General features: G+C 42.1%; 1 protein-coding gene across 1 annotated transcript in view; it reads left to right on the top strand.

Moving 5' to 3' along the window:
* The first annotated feature begins 5783 nt into the window (after window positions 1–5783).
* LOC148101602 (uncharacterized) overlaps window positions 5784–21463 on the top strand; it is a 22843-nt gene continuing 7163 nt past the window's right edge. Inside the window, exons 1-3 of the mRNA XM_087846489.1 lie at window positions 5784–5900; window positions 7068–7173; window positions 7478–8611. Of these exons, the coding sequence (XP_087702615.1) occupies window positions 7156–7173; window positions 7478–8611 (1152 nt within the window). The 5' untranslated portion in view covers window positions 5784–5900; window positions 7068–7155. The remainder of the gene's footprint in view (window positions 5901–7067; window positions 7174–7477; window positions 8612–21463) is intronic.

The following is a 21463-nucleotide window of genomic DNA, read 5'->3' as shown; positions in this document are numbered from 1 at the left end:
AGACTAAAATTATCTCACTGTGGTAATGTAAATATAATATGGACAATATTATATGTGTTGTCAGATAGATAGATAGATAGATAGATAGATAGATATCAGAGCCTTAAACAGGCTCACTTCTGCTAAATGGGTCAAACTGGGCAGAAAGTATACAAACACATAACATCGTTATAGAATATGACGTAACACTATAGATCAACTTACCTCAGAATATATAAACAATTACAACAATACGATGTATACATACAATTATACATAAAAATACATATTATTCAGTACTTACTTTTAATGATTTACTCTTCGCCCGCTCCGCTTCTGCGGCAAAATTATCCACACATACTGCTGTGCTATGAATTGTGGGATACGTTTGGCCACGAAGTCTACACCGCCACAGCCTTAAAATTCAGGGGAACGAAAGACGAATTTGAGGGCCGCATTTCGAGCAGCCTTTGAATTGGGACAGCCTTCATCGCGTCGCTGTGACGTAGTCTAGTCTAGAAATAATAAATGCATTAAGTAGATTTTCAGAGTCAGTCTGAGACAGGATATTTTGAGATGTTTAGGCCAAGGTAGCCATCCAGAGCTGGTTAGATACCCTATTTCTAGAATTTTAAGGGCAAACTACAATCAGCAGCAGAAAGTTAGAGGTCACCCAGGTCTTTATATCTTTAAGACATTTCAGCAATTTAATTAATTGGTGTGTGTTACCTGGCTTCTTTCCATTATTGTAAATTTAAATGTTATAGTGACTTGCAAATTACGCACAGCCCACTTTGCAGTTATTTATTTGTAAAAAATGTTTGGAATCATGTATGATTTCCGTTCCACTTCTCACATGTACACCACTTTGTGTTGGTCTTTCACGTGGAATTCCAATAAAATTGATTCATGTTTGCGGCTGTAATGTGACAAAATGTGGAAAAGTTCAAGGGGGCCGAATACTTTTGCAAGACACTGTATTAGCAAAAGATCAGACCAGAGAGGGTTTACAGGAAACACTGTTAAATATTCAGTTTCTATGCCATATGTTAAAACAAGTTCTAGAGTGTGATTAATATGATGGGTGGGTTCTTTTACATTTGAGATCAACAAAAGTGGACAAGAAAAGATTGAGACCCATCAGACCAGGCAACTTTTTTCAATCTCTGCAACTTTCAGATTTTAGGGGCAGAGTTTGTCTTAAACAACATAAAGCATGGATCCATCCTGCTGCTGGTGTAATAGCGTGGAGATGTTTGGTTGGCACAATTTGGGTCCCTTAGTACCAACTGACATCATTTACTGACCAAAGCCTACCTGAGTCTCAGTCCAATAGAGCACCTTTGGGATGTGGTAAAATAAGATTCACATCATGGACGTCCAGCCGAAAAATCTGCTGTCATGTCAATATAGACCAACAACTTCTGAAGAGAGGCAGTGCCAACAAAGGAAACTCTGATAAACTGAGTAAATCAAACCACAACTTTAAAAGATCATTTTCCAAAATTAATCTTTTTATATCTCAAAAAAAATCAGAATTTTTGATACCTACAGCAACTTTGTTAAAATATAAAATATTTTAAAGATCTTATTTTTTTTTTTATAAATTTCAGGTCAGAATTTTCAGTAAGCTGCAGGAACCCTGTTCAGTGTCAGAACAGCCAAGTCTCCTCTGATAAACCTCCATCTGTATCACTGAGAACATTTGTCACGTCAGTTTTTGGTTTGATATACAGGAAATGACATCATGGATCAAACTCTTTGTCATTAAACTATTTCTTTATTTAACATTTCAAATTAAGGTTTAACTGTTGAAGGATTTCATAACACAAACAACCTGACAAAAAAAACATCTTCAGAACACATGAATCAAAATACATTCAATAAAAACTTAATAAGAGGAAACAGAAACTGCTGGAACAAAGCTAACCACTCAACACGAACACTGCAGTAGAACAGTTTAGAAAGCTTAAAATGTAACGAGAGGCACATTCATAGCTGCCTCATCAGATCTTTACAGGAGATTCACTGTGAACTCTGTGGAGCCTGATCTCAAGGGTTTTGAGTCTGACCCTGAAACCAGAAGAGGATCTTTCTGTCTCTGCAGATTCACCGTGATCCAGAGATGGGAGTGATTTCAGTCCTGCATGATCACGCTGATGTTTGCACAGAGCAGACAATGAGGTGAATATTTTGGCACATTAGTAACAGTGAAAGAGTTTATTAGTAACGTGGGATCGTTTGTGTTTGGAGTATGAAGTGAAATTCCTGAAACTCTTGTCACACTGATCTCAGAGATGTGTTTTAACACCACTGTGAATACGTTCATGTTTTTTTAAGATACTTGGTTTGGGGAAGCCTCTCCCACATTCTTTGCAATAGTTCATTTTCTCTCCAGTGTGTCTACGTTGATGTAGTTTTAGGGTCTTTTGATGACTGAAAGTTTTTCCACAAAGGTCACAATGAAAGTCTTTCCCACAGCGATGACAGGGTTGAGAACTGGATCCATCTGTGTTGCTCTGCTTCTAAACAAAGACACAAACACAGTGTAAGTCAGTCCTTCAACATTTTCATCCTGAACGTCGCCTGAAATAAAGAGCATCTCCGCAGACTTCCAATTACATTTTACTGTTTACATTATAACACTCAGGAGAACAGATGGAAGGCTTGTCAGCACCTAAAGCCACAGGGCACCACAACAAGCTGTAGAGTTCAGCTTTCGGGCTTTCAGCTCGTTTGTTTGCAGGGTTGGAAAATGGGCAGCATAGTGGCTCAGGCCTGACAGGAGTAATGGAGGAGCTTTTGCAACCTCAGCCTCTTCCTGTGAGCAGTTTGCATGTTCACCTATTTCCAGGTTCTCCAAAAGTTGATTCTGTTCATATGGAACGGTACGTCCAGGTAAACAGAATCAACTTTTTGAGTTTTACTCACCTGGATGTTTGAGCATGCATCAAGATATTTCCAGGTTGTTCTCCGGGTATTTTTCCAGCTGTCCAAAAACTTGTGCCATGTAGTGCTTGTATAATGTCCACAGAAATATCAGCTCTTACACTTCTTCTTTAACCACCTGGACACTATTTAAGGCAGTGGCTCAGTGCTTCTTGTCACTTGATTGCTCAGTAACCTGATTTAGGGCAGCCATGGCAAATCTCGTGGAGAGAATCAGCTTTTACCATTTTAAGAGTAAATAAATGTGAAAGCTGTTCCATCCTAAAAGATTACAACACTGTGTAGTTTGAGATTTTATGAAGGTTTCAGCAGCTTTTGATTTTGCCGCATGTGTGGAAAGTCATGAGTGAGCCTTTGTGTTGTACTGTGAGTCAGGGGCGATTCTAGGATCAGAGCTTTGGGGGGGCTGAGCACCCAGAGAGCTGCCCAGCCAGGCAAAATAAACTTTACACATCACGATGAGACTTCTTCCCTGTCTCTGTCAGTCCCTGCATCCTTAAATGTCTCCAGTTGTCCTGAGTTCTCTGTGACTGTCTCCTTGGTGCATTTAAACCCCTGTTCCTCCCTGTCCTCGTCGTCTGTTGTGTTAGTCTCCGTTATCAGTCATCATAATTTTACCATCTCTGTGCAAGTCTGAAAATTTCTTTATTAAATCGTAAGATTCTTAAATTCATCAAGTCTCTCTGTTTATTTAAAGTTTATTTAAATGCTGCAAAAGAAGAATGGATTGGAATAAAAAAAATACATATCCTAACCTTAATTACTGTAGGAGAATAATGAATGATGCTCATAGGGAGTAAAAAGTAAACTGACTGCATTTTTTGGACAGAGATTCACTTTTAATGAGTATGTATAATATAATACGGATACAAAAAAATACTCCCAAAACCGAATAAGTTATTACAAAATATTAATAAAAAAAATATAAAAATGGAGGCAACTTTGCCTGCGGTAGAATGTATACAATGTATGAAAAAATCTGTACTGCAGATACTAATTTTAATCATTTAAAAGTGTGGCAGTCATACAGACAACTGGACGGTCCAAAAGTTGGCCTACCTATTACTGGCTGAGGTTTTAGTAGACCACATAAAAATATATCATTCATTTTAATCTCCCCAATCAATGATAATGTTGGTGGAATGTTGTTAAAGAGGGTCAAAAATGTTTCAACCCAGTTTGTTTGGCAGATTCTGTACAGCAGCTTTAATATAGGAAGGACACAACTTCCTGATTGTGAGTAAAATCAGGTTTGTTCTCTTTGTCAGTTTAACAGTTTCTGTTTTGCCTGTCTTCCTGTCTTTGTACTTTCTCCTCACGTTCCCCTCTTTCCTCTCTCCCTCTTTGGACTGACAATCATACACAAATAGATTATATTCAATTAGATGAAAAAGTTACATTAATATGAAAAAAGTACCATTAAGATCACTAACAAAAAGTCCTCTCTCAGTCTACTTTCAACCAAAAGGCAAATAACCAAACCACATCTAATAAAAGATATAAATATTGAAACACTGATCCAACATAATCCTTTATTGACGGATAATTTGATTTTAGACTTTTACCTGAATGTGGCTCCTTTTTTTGAAAAAAACTACCTTATATCCATTATGAACCTGGCTGTCTCTCTGTACACACACACACACACACACACACACACACACACACACACACACACACACACACACACACACAACAGGAGTTATAAGGTTAATGGGCATTCAGTCAGTTAGCTAGTTAGTATCCATTTCAATCAGGACAGTGGTAACAACAGCAGGCTACGGACGATTTTAAGTTTTAGATGTTAAAGGCTGTACACATTTCAATGGGAGCAACAGGATTGTCAAATGTCAAATGTCGCTGACAGGACGGATTGTGGGGTAGCAAACATCATCGGAAAACAGGTTTTCAACACTGCAGGTTACCAGGGTGTAATGTTTTTCAGCTATAAAGAAACATGGTCAAAAAGTACAAAAAGTAAGAAATCTTTGGGGGTGCTTTGATTCTGGTGCTGAAGCACCCCCCAAAAATGGGTTAAAATCGCCCCTGCTGTGAGTTTCTCTAGAGAAACAGAGAGAGTTATTCCCTGTACTGTATGAACACATTCAGCATTGTGCAGTCAATCCAGATCATTCCACATGAATGTGAGTGTGATCGTCAGAGCAGCACTGATCAGTGCCAGGTTATAATGTCCACAGTGTACACAAACACTACGTGTAGATGAAATGCTAATTAAAGAAGGACTGTAAGATCTGATATCTCTGTGGAGATTATACAAGCACCTCATGGCGCACGTTTCTGGATAGCTGGCAAAGTACCCGGAAAACAACCCGGAAATATAGGGAGAATACGCAAACTGCTCACAGGAAGAGGCTGAGGTTGCACAAGCTTCTCCATTCCTCCTGTCAGGCCTGAGCCACTATGCTGCCCATTTTCCAACCTTGCAAACAAACGAGCTGAAAGCCAGAAAGCTGAACTCTACAGCTTGTTGTGGTGCCCTGTGGCTTTAGGTGCTGACAAGCCTTCCATCTGTTCTCCAGCATTTTCATTTACAGCCATAAAATATCTCCACATGTTGCTCCTCTTGCTCACTTTCTGAAGCACAAATTGTTTTTTTAAGAACAGCTGAGTCACGTGACCGCACAGCAACAAATCACAAAAACGTAGAAAAAGGGGGCGGAGCAAAGTGAGTCTCCCGCATAAGAAGAGGCGTTCGCACAGACAGAGCTACTTTTTCATCCACAGAGAGTAAAGTCTTAACTTAGAGGAGAGAAACAAACTAAAGTATTGATCATAAACAACTACCAACGTTTGGATCGATATCTGCATCGATCTGCCCACCCTTGTCTCCTGGATCGTAGCTGAGATCAGCGTGAACCACGTGGGTCTCTGCTCCCTGATCTGTTTCCTGTGTTTGGAAAGAGTTCCAGCTTCATCACGGAGTTTCTCTCGGTTTGTGGGCTCATCTAAAGGTAAGCACCGAGCTAACTTTACTGTGAGTTCAGTTCATGTTGAGTTTAGCTCCTGAATGAGGTCTTCTGCTGCTCTCCTCGGTGTCTGTTCACAGTTTATTGTGAACACGTTGAGAGAAGAGTGAGAGAGTGTTTGGAGAAAAACACCAACTAATCATTAGCTCAGCATGCTGGGAGAAGTTGGAGCAGAAAAGTCTTTTCATTGTCCCTGCAGCTGTTTTTCTGCATGCACCAAACCTCTACAGCCTCATTTCTATTTGAAGTGATAACAGGAAATGGATGAGAGCGATCTGCTGCAGTATCAGGGTCACAATAAACTTTATTGTCCAGCTGCTGTGGATGAACACATGAGAGGAAGTGAACTTTTTTTTTAAATTAGCAAAAGAAAAACACCAACTAATCATTAGCTCAGCATGCTGGGAGAAGTTGAGCGTTTGCTGGCAGAAAGTTGGAGCAAAAAAGTCTTTTCACTGGTAAAAGCTCACTGATCAATGATCATGAGTAGCTTTCACGAAGAGTTTGGGGAATGGCTGCAATCACATGGTCATGAGAATTTGCATATTAATGGTCAAGGAACTGACCTCCCAGCCCATTGTTCCTTTGGTGGTGCTAGTTTCAGTCATTATGTAGGTGCAACTGGGGGGCTGAAGGTGTGGAAAGTGTGGGGTGGGGGAGTAACAGGTCTGTCCCTGTTTGTGGGAACCACAGGAGGAGCTGTTCAGGTTGTTGCTGGGTGTGAATTGTTGATGGAGTCTTTAAACTTGTAGTTGCTGTTTTCCAGACTGAAGCAGAGTCGTTAGCTGAAAACTGGTTTTAGAGGTTCATTCAGGACACCTTCTCAGGCTCTTACAGCCTTACCTGTATCATAACAAAGTGTATAAACCCCAATCCACCTTTAACATGGTCCCTCTCCCAAACCTTCAAATAGGACTTTCTGGCCCTGTCATAGTAAAGGGCTGCTTAGAATATTAGAGCCAATGTCACAAAGTTCCTCCTGAAGTATAAGTGAGTGAGAGAGTTTCCTCACTTTGCAGCACAACACGTCTCACAAGATTTCTACAAGCAATCAGAGTGAAATTTGTACTTTGTGTTGTCAGATGAACATATGAGACACTTTGACTCTTCAGTGCAGTGTGGAGCCTAACAAAGATCTGTTTTGTGTCCCAGCTGATCAGCAGGAGGAGAAGAGTCTGACGGAGCAGCAGAGGAACATTTTCAGCCATCTGGACTCAGCTGAGTCACTACAGAGGAAACAATGAGCTCAACACAGAAGGTGAGGAAAATATCACAGTTTCACCAAATAATCAGTCACGTCTAAAACTCTCATACTCCCAACCTGTTATATCACTGTGTTGTATATTATTATATACTATGGATTTTTGCTCTATTGTGTTTACAAACATCAAGAAGTCACAAGCAAAGGGAGACCACACCATAGCAGATATTTCAATAAAGGTGTATTAATCAAATTTATTAATTAATTAATGTAGTTTAAAGCTATGTCAGAGGTGAAATTATGTGTGTGTGTGTGTGTTGCATTTCACTCACTGCCTCTGTTTGTGTCTCTGTCACTGCAGGACCAACCGAGAAGTCAGCGCTCTCAGGAGGCCGACAAACCTCACAGAAGAAAGGGAGAGAAAAAACCCAGCTGTGACCATTGTGGGAAGGATTTTACCGTAAAAGCTTCCCTAAAAATGTATCAGGTCATCCACACTGGAGAGAGACCGTTCAGCTGTGGAGACTGTGGAAAGTCTTTTGCCAAGTCTGGACACTTAAAAAGACACCAACTCATCCACACTGGAGAGAGACCGTTCAGCTGTGGAGACTGTGGAAAGTCTTTTACCCACTCTGGAAGCTTAAAAAAACACCAACTCATCCACACTGGAGAGAGACCGTTCAGCTGTGGAGACTGTGGAAAGTCTTTTACCCAGTCTGGAAGCTTAAAAAACCACCAACTTATCCACACTGGAGAGAGACCGTTCAGCTGTGGAGACTGTGGAAAGTCTTTTACCAAGTCTGGAAACTTAAAAAACCACCAACTCATCCACACTGGAGAGAGACCGTTTAGCTGTGGAGACTGTGGAAAGTCTTTTACCAAGTCTGGAAGCTTAAAAAACCACCAACTCATCCACACTGGAGAGAGACCGTTCAGCTGTGGAGACTGTGGAAAGTCTTTTACCCAGTCTGGACGCTTAAAAAACCACCAACTCATCCACACTGGAGAGAGACCGTTCAGCTGTGGAGACTGTGGAAAGTCGTTTACTGAGTCTGGAAGCTTAAAAAAACACCAACTCATCCACACTGGAGAAAGACCGTTCAGCTGTGGAGACTGTGGAAAGTCTTTTACCCAGTCTGGACACTTAAAAAGACACCAACTCATCCACACTGGAGAGAGACCGTTCAGCTGTGGAGACTGTGGAAAGTCGTTTACTGAGTCTGGAAGCTTAAAAAAACACCAAATCACCCACACTGGAGAGAGACCGTTCAGCTGTGACGACTGTGGAAAGTCTTTTACCCACTCTGGAAGCTTAAAAAACCACCAACTCATCCATACTGGAGAGAGACCGTTCATCTGTGGACACTGTGGAAAGTCGTTTACTGAGTCTGGAAACTTAAAAACACACCAACTCATCCACAGTGGAGTTAAAGCGTACACCTGTGATCAGTGTGGCAGAGCTTTTACTCAAAGTAGCAGCTTAAGGAGGCATCTAGTTACCCACTCTGGGACTAAGGCATACAGCTGTGACATTTGTGGAAAAACTTTCAGCCAGATGGTGACCCGAAATTTACACCTACGCATTCACACCAGACATGATGTGTACAGCTGTGATCAGTGTGGTAAACTATGTTTAACAGGCACACAGTTACAACATCACATGTTTACCCACTCTGAGGTAAGACCTTATAAATGTGACCTGTGTGAGAAGACTTTCAAATCTCCACATTACCTGAAAGCACACCAACAGATCCACACAAGAAAGACTCTACAAGTGCATTTACTGTGAGGTATGTACTTTTATTTTTATCTTGTCAACCCGACTGTTTGAAACAACTCTGCTCATCAAATTGTGTTAGCATGTTGGCAATTTTACTGCATGGAAAAACACCTCTGAATTATTATTCAGACTCTAATCACAGGTTTTTAGTGATAGTGTTTGAGGATTATATTACTGTTATTGTAGCATTAAACTAGTATTAATTTAATGTTTTTGCTCTTATCGTCTTTATAGCACATTATATATTGAGCTGAGTGTGATAATGTAAAGAGTAAAATGTAATTGGACTTTGGCAGAGATGCTCTTTATTTTCAGGATTTATGTTCAGCATGAAATTATTTTAGGCGATGTTCAGGGTGAAAATGTTGAAGGACTGACTTACACTGTGTTTGTGTCTTTGTTTAGAAGCAGAGCAACACAGATGGATCCAGTTCTCAACCCTGTCGTCGCTGTGGGAAAGACTTTTTTGTGACCTTTGTGGAAAAACTTTCAGTCATCAAAAGACCCTAAAAATACATCAACGTAGACACACTGGAGAAAAAATGAACCACTGTAAAGAATGTGGGAGAGGCTTCACCACTTCAAAGGACTTTAAACTATATGAATGAAAATGTGCCTCGTTACATTTTAAGCTTTCTAAACAGTTCTACTGCAGTGTTTGTGTTGAGTGGTTAGCTTTGATCCAGCAGTTGAATCAAAAAATCTGTTTCCTGTTATCATGTTTTTAATGAATGCATTGATCCATGTTTTCTTCAGGTTTTTTTTTTTCAGCTTGTTTGTTATGAAATCCTGCAACAGTTAAACCAAAATTTTATATGTTAAATAAAGAAATGGTTTACTGACATAGAGTTTGAGCCGTGATGTCATTTCCTGTATATCAGAGCAACACCTGAAGTTACCAATGTTTAAAGTCATAGTCAAATTATGTGTCAGCATGACCTTGTGAAACTGCTTGGCGCTGCTTCACTGTGTTATCTGCTAACTGTTAGGGCGTAGAAGGACGAAACTCCCAGGATGACCAGTGCCAGGACCTCCCTGATGCACAGAGTTGTGTGTGGGAGGTATAAAAGAGAAGCTGAGGCATCCCAAGGTTAAAGCTGGCATAACTGAACTTTAATGTTTGATGTGTGTTGTGGTTCTCCTGCACAGTAATTAATAGCTTGAACACAGCAGAGCTTGATATAAAGACCTGGGTGACAATTAACTTTATGCTCCTGATTATACTTGGCCCTAAAATACCTAGAAATATGGTATCTAACCAGATACTTGCTCTGGATGGCATTACACTGGCCTCCAGTAACACCTTGGAGTAATATTTGACCAGGACATTAAACAAATATTTAGGGCTGTGTGATGGACCGAGTTGAAAAAGCAGGAGTCACAAGAATTATTAGAAAAACAGGGTTTTCATTCATTTAACCCAAAAATTATATTTACAAAAGTAATTAATGTTGAGCTCATAAAAGAGGTCAAAGAAACAAAACTGAACTCAGGCAAAGAACTGCAAACTTAACAAACCAAATGACTGTACAAAGAAATATAACTGACCTAAACATGAAATGGCACAGAAGGTCCAGCTGCTGTATATCACTGGGACAGAAAAGAAAGAGCTAATTTCACGCAGAGATGGAGAAAGATAATAAAGACAGGAGAGGAAGAAGAGAGGTGAGATTTAAGGGTAAGGACTGCTCGTATAAAGCGTACAGGTAAGAGTCGGTGAAGGTTCTCAGCCATCCAGGTCATCGTAGTCTAAGGAGCTTGGAAAGAAAAGCGTCTGGACTTCTTTAAGTTACATGAAGACGCTTCACCTCTCATCCGAGAAGCTTCTTCAGTTCTCAAGAAGCTCATTACAAAGCCGGCAGCTGCAGAGACTGACGGTACAGTAGAGCGACACAAGAGGGCGCCATTACACAAGCTTACTGCTTACAAGCAGCCAAGCACAGCAGCAACTACGGTATACAACTGGAGTAAGGTGGAAATTAACAAAGGACAGTGTTAAAAGTAGAATGACAGTGGTGTAAGGCAAGTTGAAAGATCCACAATAAGTTTCTATAACATGTTTATCAAAGGTAACTTAATTTCTACTGTACTTCAAAGTGATGCTTTGTAGTTTAGGGAAGAGTTCTGTGTGCTTGTTTAAGGTCGAACTATGAGTGAAGTTTACAAGTTCTTTCAGTACAAACGCATCTGCATTAAAAGTGAATGTCATTACAGCTAAAGTATATGTAACAGTAACCCCAGAGTAATACTTAAGGATTTTGAAATCTAAACACAGACCATTAAATGACATTTAACTAGACTCACAAGACGGTTGACAAAGATCTCCAAGAGCACTATGCTGTACCACTTACTGCAGTGGAAGAAGATGATGCTGAGCAAATTACAGAACTACAGACTGCTCATAAAAGCGAAAGAGTATGAACACTAACCGAAAAGGCTACAGAGCTTTAAGAGAAGAACTTAAACATATTGTGGCGTCAGTGGCGGTCCTAGTCTGTTTGGCGCCCTGGGCGAACACTCCCTCTGCTGGGGCATGTGACCTGGACTCACACTCACTGCAGCCCTGAACTTTTCTAAAAGATACATGTGAAAGGCTTTCTTTGCAATTAAGAGAGAGAGAGAGAGAGAGAGATAGCCTTTATTTGTCAGTTGCAGGTCTTTTGCCCACAACCGAGATGGCAGATCTTGCCGACCATACATACAATACACAAACATCACATTGGGGAGACAGGTCAGGCTAGGTAGCGAGGAAAAAAACATTGAAATGTGTAACACAAAAGGATAATAAAGGAATGCACAGATATCAACACACCATAGCACAATAAACACAGACAAGCAACATGGGAAAGAGTTCCAGTGTGTACATCTGATCTGGGACCGCTGCAATCTGTCGACTGCGCCTCCAACTGACCCGATGTCCACATCAGAGGGGAGGTAAGCGTTGGAGGTGGCGTTGGATCCGGGGTAGGGAGGGTGATGCGTCGGTGAGTGCTTATCAGTATCAGTATATGTATGTGTGTGCGTGTCCATAGTTCAGCTGAGACAGTGTCCTTCACCCTGCCAGGCTAAGTAAACAGTCTTCCAGCCAACCCAGGTGGCCTTGCATGGAATGGGAAGGAACAGACTAAACACAGTCATTATCAGGGTGTTTTGTTCAGCTCCGGCCTTGCAGCTGGCACCGAGAGGGTATCCGCATGAAGTGATGGTATTTTTTACTTTAGTGCGAACAGCTCATATGAATTTCAAAGCAGTTCTACAGTCCAACACTGGTCTCCCAATCTCCCGTTGGAGAGCCGCGAGCTTCACCATACTTGCGTTCTGTGATGTTGTCATTTCTTGTGCTCAAGGAGCCGATTTCTGAGAACTCACGGCAGTGTGCCTCCCCAAGATGTCATTCAATTTTGCGCCCAGAGATGTTATTCTGAGCTAATTCTTCCGAGATGTATCCAGTCTGCAGTCAGAGATCTTATTCTGAGTATTAACAGCAGCCGTAGCCTCTCCAAAATCTTATCCGTGCTGGACTCAATGAGCCCATTTGAGAAACTCACGTCTCTCCCATCGTTCCAATCCCAGCGGGCAGCCTTGTGGAGGTTTGAACAGCTGGTTCCACTTTCTTAATTCTTCGATAAGTCAGGGCCAAGCCAGCTCCAATCAGCAAGAACCCTGTTACCATGGTTCCAAATAAGTAGATATCTTCAGCACACAGGCTCACCCGAGCCCAGACTTCTCGTTGAGAAAGGGGTGTCAATTGCATTCAGAGACCAGTTGATCAAATCCATAATTCCTCTTTTAGGTTTTAGAGAACAGACTGTGAGAGAGTGTTCCAGGGACGATACAAAAAAAAAAACACGAGACTAGACAAGGACATAAGCTGGGAAGATAAGGGAGAGGAGAAAAAGTGTGTCCGCCTCCTCCGAGAGCCAAAGAAGATTTAAGCAGATCTATAATCTTTTATATCCCTGTAATGAAGTCTGCGTGATGTCTGAGTGTAGTCATGTGACAGCTGTGCAGAAAATGGTTATTGAATTAAAAGCCAGCAGGCCTCATCTAAACGCATCTTAAGTGCAGAAGGCAAAACCTATATACCAAAAGCACATTTTGGTCATTGCATTATCAGCGACAGCAGCTGGTGTGGTTCTGCACTGGACGAAGAAAAGAGGTAAAATGATATTATGCCGTCTTTTGAATTTACATGCTGCTTGCATCGATGATGCTTTACAGGTCAGGGGACTATGACTGAATACGGTCATGTTCGGTTTCGTGTAGCGATGGGTAGATGAGGCCTCGTGAAGCGTTTCAGCACAAACTGTATCCATGCTGTGTCGACACAGTGTTGCTGTTTTGCTCCATGCTGACACCTGCTGGACCTTAAATATCATTGCAGGCAACTTACTTGAGACTCACAGACACTGATTCAATGACCAAGTCATACGTGTACACTGTAAGGTGTTGTACTTTCCATGGAATCATTTTATATCTTTTACATTGCAAATATTTTACACATCTTTATTTTATACTCTACAAATATATTGTGAATGACATTAAGTGAAAATTAAAATGAAAGTATTGTGAATGTAATATTACCCATTTGACTCAGAGTTTATTATAAATTTCTATGCAGAAAAATGAGTTAATCGAATGTTTTTGCATTCAGTCTATTGCATTTTTTACACCATTTCCCCAGCTTTGGAAAACTCACAGGCACAGATGAAGCTGGGGTACACAAAAGCTGTAAAGCCAGGTGGGAAAGGTTCTGATAAGATGTCTTCCTTTTCCCCCAGTACGTTAAACGATCCTCTGATCTTGGAATTTTTCTCTCCAACACTCTCCACAACACTAAGGGGTTGGCAGTCCTTTATAATAAAATCCAGGACTGCCTAGAACAGTCTTCCTAGATGCTTGATTTCAAAATAATAAAACACATATTAATTAAAAAAAAAACACCCCCTCTGGCGCCCCCCACACACACACACACACATGAAGAGAGAGACAGCGTATGCGTTGTATGCAAACGGCTACTAAACAGACATCATAATTCGTCATACAATGAGAGCAGGACAAATCAACAATTGACACTGACTAATTAATATTATATCATTGTATATATTGTTTGGAGTTTAGTCTGTTACTGTTACTATTTTTACCATTTCTTCTTGGAGGAACTGTAACCCACATAATTTCCTTAGGGATTAAGAAAGTATCCTGATTCTTAATGTTTTAGGATACATGACCTGCCATTATCCAATCACACATCTGCTTACCTGTATCTTTTGCTTGTTTCTCCTTGTAGGAGTCATAATTAAATGTATTGAATTTTAATGATCACTGGGTTTTCATTTGTTTGGTTGCTATGGTGATGTGTAATGGGAGTCACGTGGGTGCTAGCGGCAACATTAAGAGGGCGTTGTCAGTCTGTCTTTCACTGGTTTGATTTTGACAGAGAGGAGGGCTGGGTAGCCGTAGTTTTTGTTGACCGCAGCACAACGAGTTTCCCCTTGTTGCATTAGAGCCTGTGATGTTTTAAGAGTTTGAATCGCGAGCCGATCACATTGCTCTGTAAACTTTTCAAGCACTTTAATAAACAAGCGAGCAATTCCACCTCTTGCATTATTGCGTAAAGTTGACCGGCAAATAGGCAGGCTCAGTGGAAGTCGCTACACTCCTCCTCTTCTTTTCTCTTTTTTTTAGAGTTTAAAAACGGGTTGTGTGTGAGACTTTAAATCAACAAAATATAAAATAACATAAAACATAAAAAAAACCTCACTGCACCATAACTTTTATGATTTTAATGAAAACGTTAATGAAAAAACTTACTGACTACAGGGAGCTTTGTGTTTGACTTTATCCACCTCATGTAAAAGCGTTTATTCAAACTGTGGACAGTAGGTCCCTGCGGTGAGGAGGAGGCGGGACACAGCGGAGAATGTAACAGTAATGGTGGGTAAACGGAGCTCGTATTTGTTGATCTGGATCTTTCTGACGATTGTAGATGGAGGTGAGTGAGATGTTTGCTGTCAGTTGATCAGAGCGTTTGTAAAAAACATTTTAGGGAACTTGGTCGAAACTTTTCACTGTATTCAGTTTTTACGCTTTGGCTCTGCGACTCTTTGGACTTCTTTGGACGTTTCGTAATGGCACTTACTGCTCCCTCGTGACAAGGCGGGGTTTGTTCATTTATCTATTTATTTATTATCCCTGGCTGGAACTGAACCAACGAACTTTTGCTCAGAAGTAACGAAAATAAAGATCTACAATAACCATCTTAACAGAGTACAGGCTGTAATAATAAGCTGACACTCAGGTCTATCCAACAAATGTTTTTGACGTCTGTGTTCTTCAAAAGATGCATAAACTTTATAATTAAAAAAAATAAAAATCAGGAAACGAACTCAGTCCGACTTCACGGGATTTCCTGCGACGGAGGGAAAGCCCTGAAAATCTCAGCAGGCTGAACAAAAATCTAAACGTAGACATGATGTCGCAGTCAGGATTTGGGTAATGCGTCGTATTTATCAGTGGGACTGGAAATGCTTTTAAAGTGGAGAAGTTAACGGTCGGGCTGGGTGGGAGACGTCCTCTTCCTGAGCGACTACAATGGGACAGCAGCAAAAGCACATCTCGGCTTTTATTCGTAGCCAAAGCCAGTTACACGAGTCTGGACGGCACATCAGTGAATGGGCTCCATAGTTAACTTTGATTATTAGAGGAAACTGTAGTTTGGTTATTGGGGCTTAGAGCAGAGGAGACATGCATCACTGTGCCTGTTAATCATGTAAATATAATCAGTCTTTAGTGGGTCTGAATATTTGCGAAGATCAAGTATCAATGTTACTTCCTTTTTCCCTTCCTCTTCTGAAAACCTCATTCTAAGAAGTTTAAACATTTCAGTTTACTTTCCAATCAGTCCGCCCTGTTTTACTTACAAAATATTAAATTCTAAACAGAAGTCTAAATTCTGTCATTTAGGTTGTAAGAATACAGCATATCGAAACACAACATAGGTAAAGATCTACAATAGTTAAAAGAGTACAGGCTGTAATAATAAGCTCACACTCAGGGTTAGACACAATGTTAATAATGTCTGAGACCTACAGTCAAAAAGTTCTACTTCTAGTTCTAGAGAACTAGTTCCACTGTTGGTCAGAAAATAACCCGAAGCTGAACGTCCAAAGGACTCTTAATGGACTTCAGGACAGACAGGTTCACTCCCCTCCCCTTTCATTGTAAACGGGTGGAATCTGTCTCCACCTTCAGGTTTTTGGGAACCCACATCTCCGCTAATCTCACCTGGAACCCCAACACCAACTTCATGGTTAAGAAGGCCCAGCAGCAGCTGCACTTCTTCTGTGTGATGGGGAAGCACAACCTGGACCAGAAGCTGCTGCTGGCCTTCTACCGCTCCTCAGTAGAGAGCGTGCTCTCCTCCTGCCTGGGTGTTTGGAGCTAGATGTGCAGGGGCCACGACTGAGAACAGGCTGCTCAGAGGGTAATTAACACTGCCCAAAAATCACTGGCTGCCCTCTGCGACCCCTGGAGGCCATGGCCAGATCCTCCTGTCTCAGAAAAAGCAGGACCACCTCAGGTGACCTCTCTCACCCCATCCACCACCAGTTTGACTGCTGCCCTCTGGTCGGTGCCTCCATGATCCAATCTGGAGCCACTAACCCTAAGGGTACATCTTACACCATCTTGCAAAGCTGGGATTGCAGCCATTCCCCAACTCTCTGTGAATGATACTCATGGAATTTGATCAGTGGCTGTTGATCAATGGTCATGATTTGCATATTAATGATGAAGAAACTTATCTTTCAGCTCATTGTTCATTCAGTGGGCTGTTTTCCGTCATTGTGCAAATGTACTGTTTACTAGGTTTGGGAAACCTGCAGTCAGCTGAGATTGAAGAAGTCACTTGCAACACTGAAAACGCCACGTCCAGATAAACAGAATCAATTATTTTGGTACAAACAATTCACCACAAAAAGACTCAATATTCAGAAATGCTTTAAACTGTGCAGTAAATATGTATAACAAACTCAAAACAATGTAATTTAAAACATACTGCAAAACAGTGCTGGCTCTCATTTCAGTGGGAGAAATTTTCATGGGCATGTGCAGCTAGAACTTTACTTTTTTTCTCGTTTGGCTCTCAGCGGAGGCGGTCGCACTTTTCTCCTCTCCTCCTTACCCTTATCTTCCCTGCTTAGCCTCTCTGTCCTTGTCTGTCATGTGCATTACTTTTTCCCTGGAACAGTCTCTCACTGTCGTTCTCTAAAACCTAAAAGAGAATTATGGATTTGATCAACTGGTCTCTGAATGCTATTGACACCCTCTTCTCAACGAGAAGTCTGGGCTCGGGAGAGCCCGAGTGCCCCGGAGGGACTTTCCCTGCCGGATACACGATGGACGGGTGGCAGAAATGGAGGCTCGTGTGCCTGGCGGGACTGTCGATCGAGGACGCTGAAGATATTTACCTATTCGGAACCATGATAACGGGGTTCTTGCTGATCGGAGCTGGCATGGCCCTGACTTATCGGAGAAATAAGAGAGCGGAACCGGCTGTTCAAACCCCCCCAAAGCTGCCCGCTGGAATTGAAGCGACGGGACGAGTCGCGACCTCTCACAACGAACGCAGCATGGTTAACACCTTGGAGACGCTTATGGCTGATGTGAAGGCTCAAAACAACACCATTGAGCGTATGGTGGGATACATCAGAGAGGGCCCTGCTCAAAATGAGAACCTTGAGCGAAAGCTGGATCACATCACAGAACGGATCACAGCAGTTGTGAGGTCTCAGAATCAAAAGAATGATAACACCACGGATCAGAAGTTTGATACCATCATGGGGAGGCTCGCGGCTCTCCAACGGGAGATCGAGAGACCAGTATCAGAGTGTTAAAGATCAGCTTTGAAAATTCTCAATAAATCAACAAATTCGGGATCAAATGCAGACACCACCACGGCGCCAGCTGCACAGGCCCAAAGCTGAAGCCGGACAAACACTCCCTGATAACGACTGTGTGATGACTATTCTCCCCATCCCATGCAAGGCCACCTGGATTGGCTGGAGGACTGTTTACTTAGCCTGATAGGGCGAAGGACACTGTCTCAGCTGAACTATGGACACACATACACACACACTTACACTGATAAGCACTCACTCATCTCCCCTTCCCTTTCCAACGCCTTCGATGCTTGTTACCTCCTGGGAACACGAGGCGGGTCTGGGCCCGCGCTGGCGAGTCGGCGCAGTGGCAGGATGTCTGCTGTGTTGCCTGGGATTACTCCATCCCCCTACTCCCACCCTGTGGCTTGTTATGTCTTCATAATGTTGTGCTGTGAACATTCATGTGCTTTTTTTGTGCAGAGGAGTTTTTTTGTTTCCTGTTCTCGTGCTGTCCTACCATGGAAGCACAGCATGAGTAGGGGTCTCTTTTTTTCCTCTTTTACCTTCCCATTGTGTGTACATTTCAGTGTTTTTTTCCACAACTGCCGATCTCCGACTTGTAACCCCCATGTAATGTCTGTGTTATGTGTGTAAGGTCGGGGGGGGGGGGGGGGGGGGGTGTCTCATTTCACTGCGGGGAAACCTGTATGTGACAAATAAAATCTGAATCTGAATCTGAATCTTTGGAGGAAATGGGGTTGTGGTGGGGCGTGGCCTGCGGTGCCGTGCAGGGAGGGCGGACGCACCTGCACGGCATCCTTAATCACATCCACCAAGTTTAAAACACGGGGACTCAGGTGTGCGTGGGGTGTGGTGTGAGGTGTTGTGAATAAAATGTCTGAAAACGCTGATCCCTGGACCCGCCGTGCCTTATTCATGCCACAGGGGTCAATGCAATTCTTAAGCACGTGTGCAAATGTCCGATGGATGGATGGATGGATGGAACTTTATTAATCCCTCGGGTCGGTTCCTCCGGGAAATTCAGTTTCCAGTAGCACAGCACCGACAGACGTTGCATGTTACAGATACGATAAGGGAAATGAGAGTAAGGATATAAGCACACAGCCCCACTCCACTGACGACTTGCTGTTGGCCAACACCCTCAACGACTTTTACTGCCGGTTTGATGAGCCATCAAGCAGCCTTGACATCTCCACCTCCCCCAACAATAGAGACACTTTGGTCCATCATCCCCCACACCTCCCCCACTCCCACCAGCACAGAGCCACAGGAGCCCCCTCCTCACTCCACAGCTATGAGGATTTCACACCACCATCTTCCACTACAACCCTTCATATTCATGAAGCAGATGTGAGGAAGCAGTTTAACCCTTTAGACCTACCACAGAACCAAGTCTGCCTGAGCTTATCTTTATATTTTTACATGTTGTACTTCCATTTTTGGGAGCATTTCAAGTTGCTATACATCAATACAACCATTATATCCCAAATTTTAATCATATGTATGCATTAAGTCAACAGTAACTACATAAATTGCAAAAGTGGTATTTTTACACACATTTCTAGTTAAAGACATTTCAGAGGTTCATCCCTCAAAATTGTAAATGTAAAAAAGTTGCATAAAACAGTTTCCAACCAGACAAAATTAATTTTGAGTGTCGTCATAGTTTTATTTTTGAGATACACCAATTTGTTTATACTGCAGCCACCAACTTTGTAATTCTCATTTACATGACTTATTTAAACATTCTCCTCTTGAATGCAAAACTCTTAAAAACATCTTTTATCCTTTTAAGAGTAAATAAATGCGAAACTTGTCCATCCTAAAAGAGTACAACAATGTGCAGTTTATGATGTTCCAAAGGTTTCAGCATCTTTTTGAATTTGTCACATCTGGAAAGGTATGAGTGAGCTTTCGTAACGTACTGTGAGTGATGCTCGTCAGCACACAAACCCAGAGTTTCTCTACAGGAACACAGACAGAGTTATTCCCTGTACTGTAAGGACACATTCAGCATTGTGCAGTAAATCCAGATCATCCCAGTTAAATGATTACATGGATGTGATTGTGATCGTCAGAGCAGCACTGATCAGTGTCAGGTTATAATGTCCACAGTGTACACAAACACTAAGTTTGAGTGTGTGCAGTGAGAATTCAGTCAAAGCATTTAACTGGGGTGTGAAAAAATAAGCTGAACTCTACAGCTTGTGTGGTGCCCTGTGGCTTTAGGTGCTGACAAGCTTTCCTTCTGTTCTCCAGCATTTTCATTTACAGCCGTAAAATATCTCCTGTTTTTACATGTTGCTCCTGTATCTCTCTCTCTCTTCAGTCAAAATGCGTTTTCCGTGTGTAGCCGAGTCACGTGACAGCACAGTATCAAATCCCAGCAGGGCAGAAGAAGGGGGCGGAGCAAAGTGAGTCTGCAGCATACGTAGAGGTGTTCGCACAGACAGAGCTGCTTCTTCATCCGCAGCGAGTAAAATAGTGAACCCAGAGAAGAGAAACAAACAAAGCATCGATGATAAACAACTACCAACGTTTGGATCAATATCTGCATCGATCTGCCCACCCTTGTCTCCTGGATCGTAGCTGCGATCAGCGTGAACCACGTGGGTCTCTGCTCCCTGATCTGTTTCCTGTGTTTGGAAAGAGTTCCGGCTTCATCACGGAGTTTCTCTCGGTTTGTGGGCTCATCTAAAGGTAAGCACCGAGCTAACCTCAACACTAGATTTACTAACCCTTTGCAAATTTGCGTAAATCCCTTGAACCCAACACCTACTAAAATCGCTGACTTTTTTATATTCTGGTGCAAGTCCCGAGGTGTTAATCACCCCTGCTGAGATTTTTACAGGTCATATCCTCGATTCTCCTGCTTTTGTTGTGCAAACCACCCATTGTCTTTGTGGCCTGGCACATCTGCTTTTGCACAATGTGGCTGTATCCCAATTCAGGGTCTGCAGCCTCAAAGTACACAGCCTCAACGGTCCTCAAGGGCCGCGTACTCAAAGACCGCTAAGGCCGGTGTTCCAGATCTACTGGCGTTTAGATCAAGGCGTTGGTCGAACAGATGTGTGGCAGTCTTGCGTTTCAGGAGCTGCTACCGACAAACCAGCAAAAAAACGCCAAATGTGTCATCTGTGACACTTGTGAGGTTATCTCGAACACACTCTGTCAGTCTTGATGCCGTTGAACAACAAAATGTTTACAAATGTTTCGAGTTTACCTGGTGATATCCTCATGCGTGACGCGATCGCGAAAACAGCAAACAATTAACACCACGCCGATGTTGTTCACAGGAAAGCAAGAGTAAACGATCGGGAGACTCTTGTCGTCATTATCGTTCCCCTCGCACGTTTTATTTCTCCGGTTTCAGCATTTTTGCTTCACAACTAAAGCGAGCAGTTTACTTTGTGCACTAACATGGAGTCGAGTCAACCAGCGCCACCTCTGGCCAAGTGCCACAGCCTACAGCCAGATCAACTTGTGACACACATCTGCAGCACGTTTGAATTCGTTTCATGCACATTTGTACCTTTCAATTGTCTCTGTCTGTGCGTCATGCAAATAAACCTTTGAAAAGAATGAAATGATATCATGTATGTACTATCAGGCTAAATTTCTACAAAATGCCAAATTATATACACAAAGTCATAAGAATCAC

The sequence above is a fragment of the Neolamprologus brichardi genome, chromosome 9, assembly GCF_056152115.1.
Source record: "Neolamprologus brichardi isolate AB-2024 chromosome 9, ASM5615211v1, whole genome shotgun sequence".
Taxonomy (NCBI): Eukaryota; Metazoa; Chordata; class Actinopteri; order Cichliformes; family Cichlidae; genus Neolamprologus; species Neolamprologus brichardi.
This window is presented reverse-complemented; position numbering and strand designations above follow the sequence as displayed.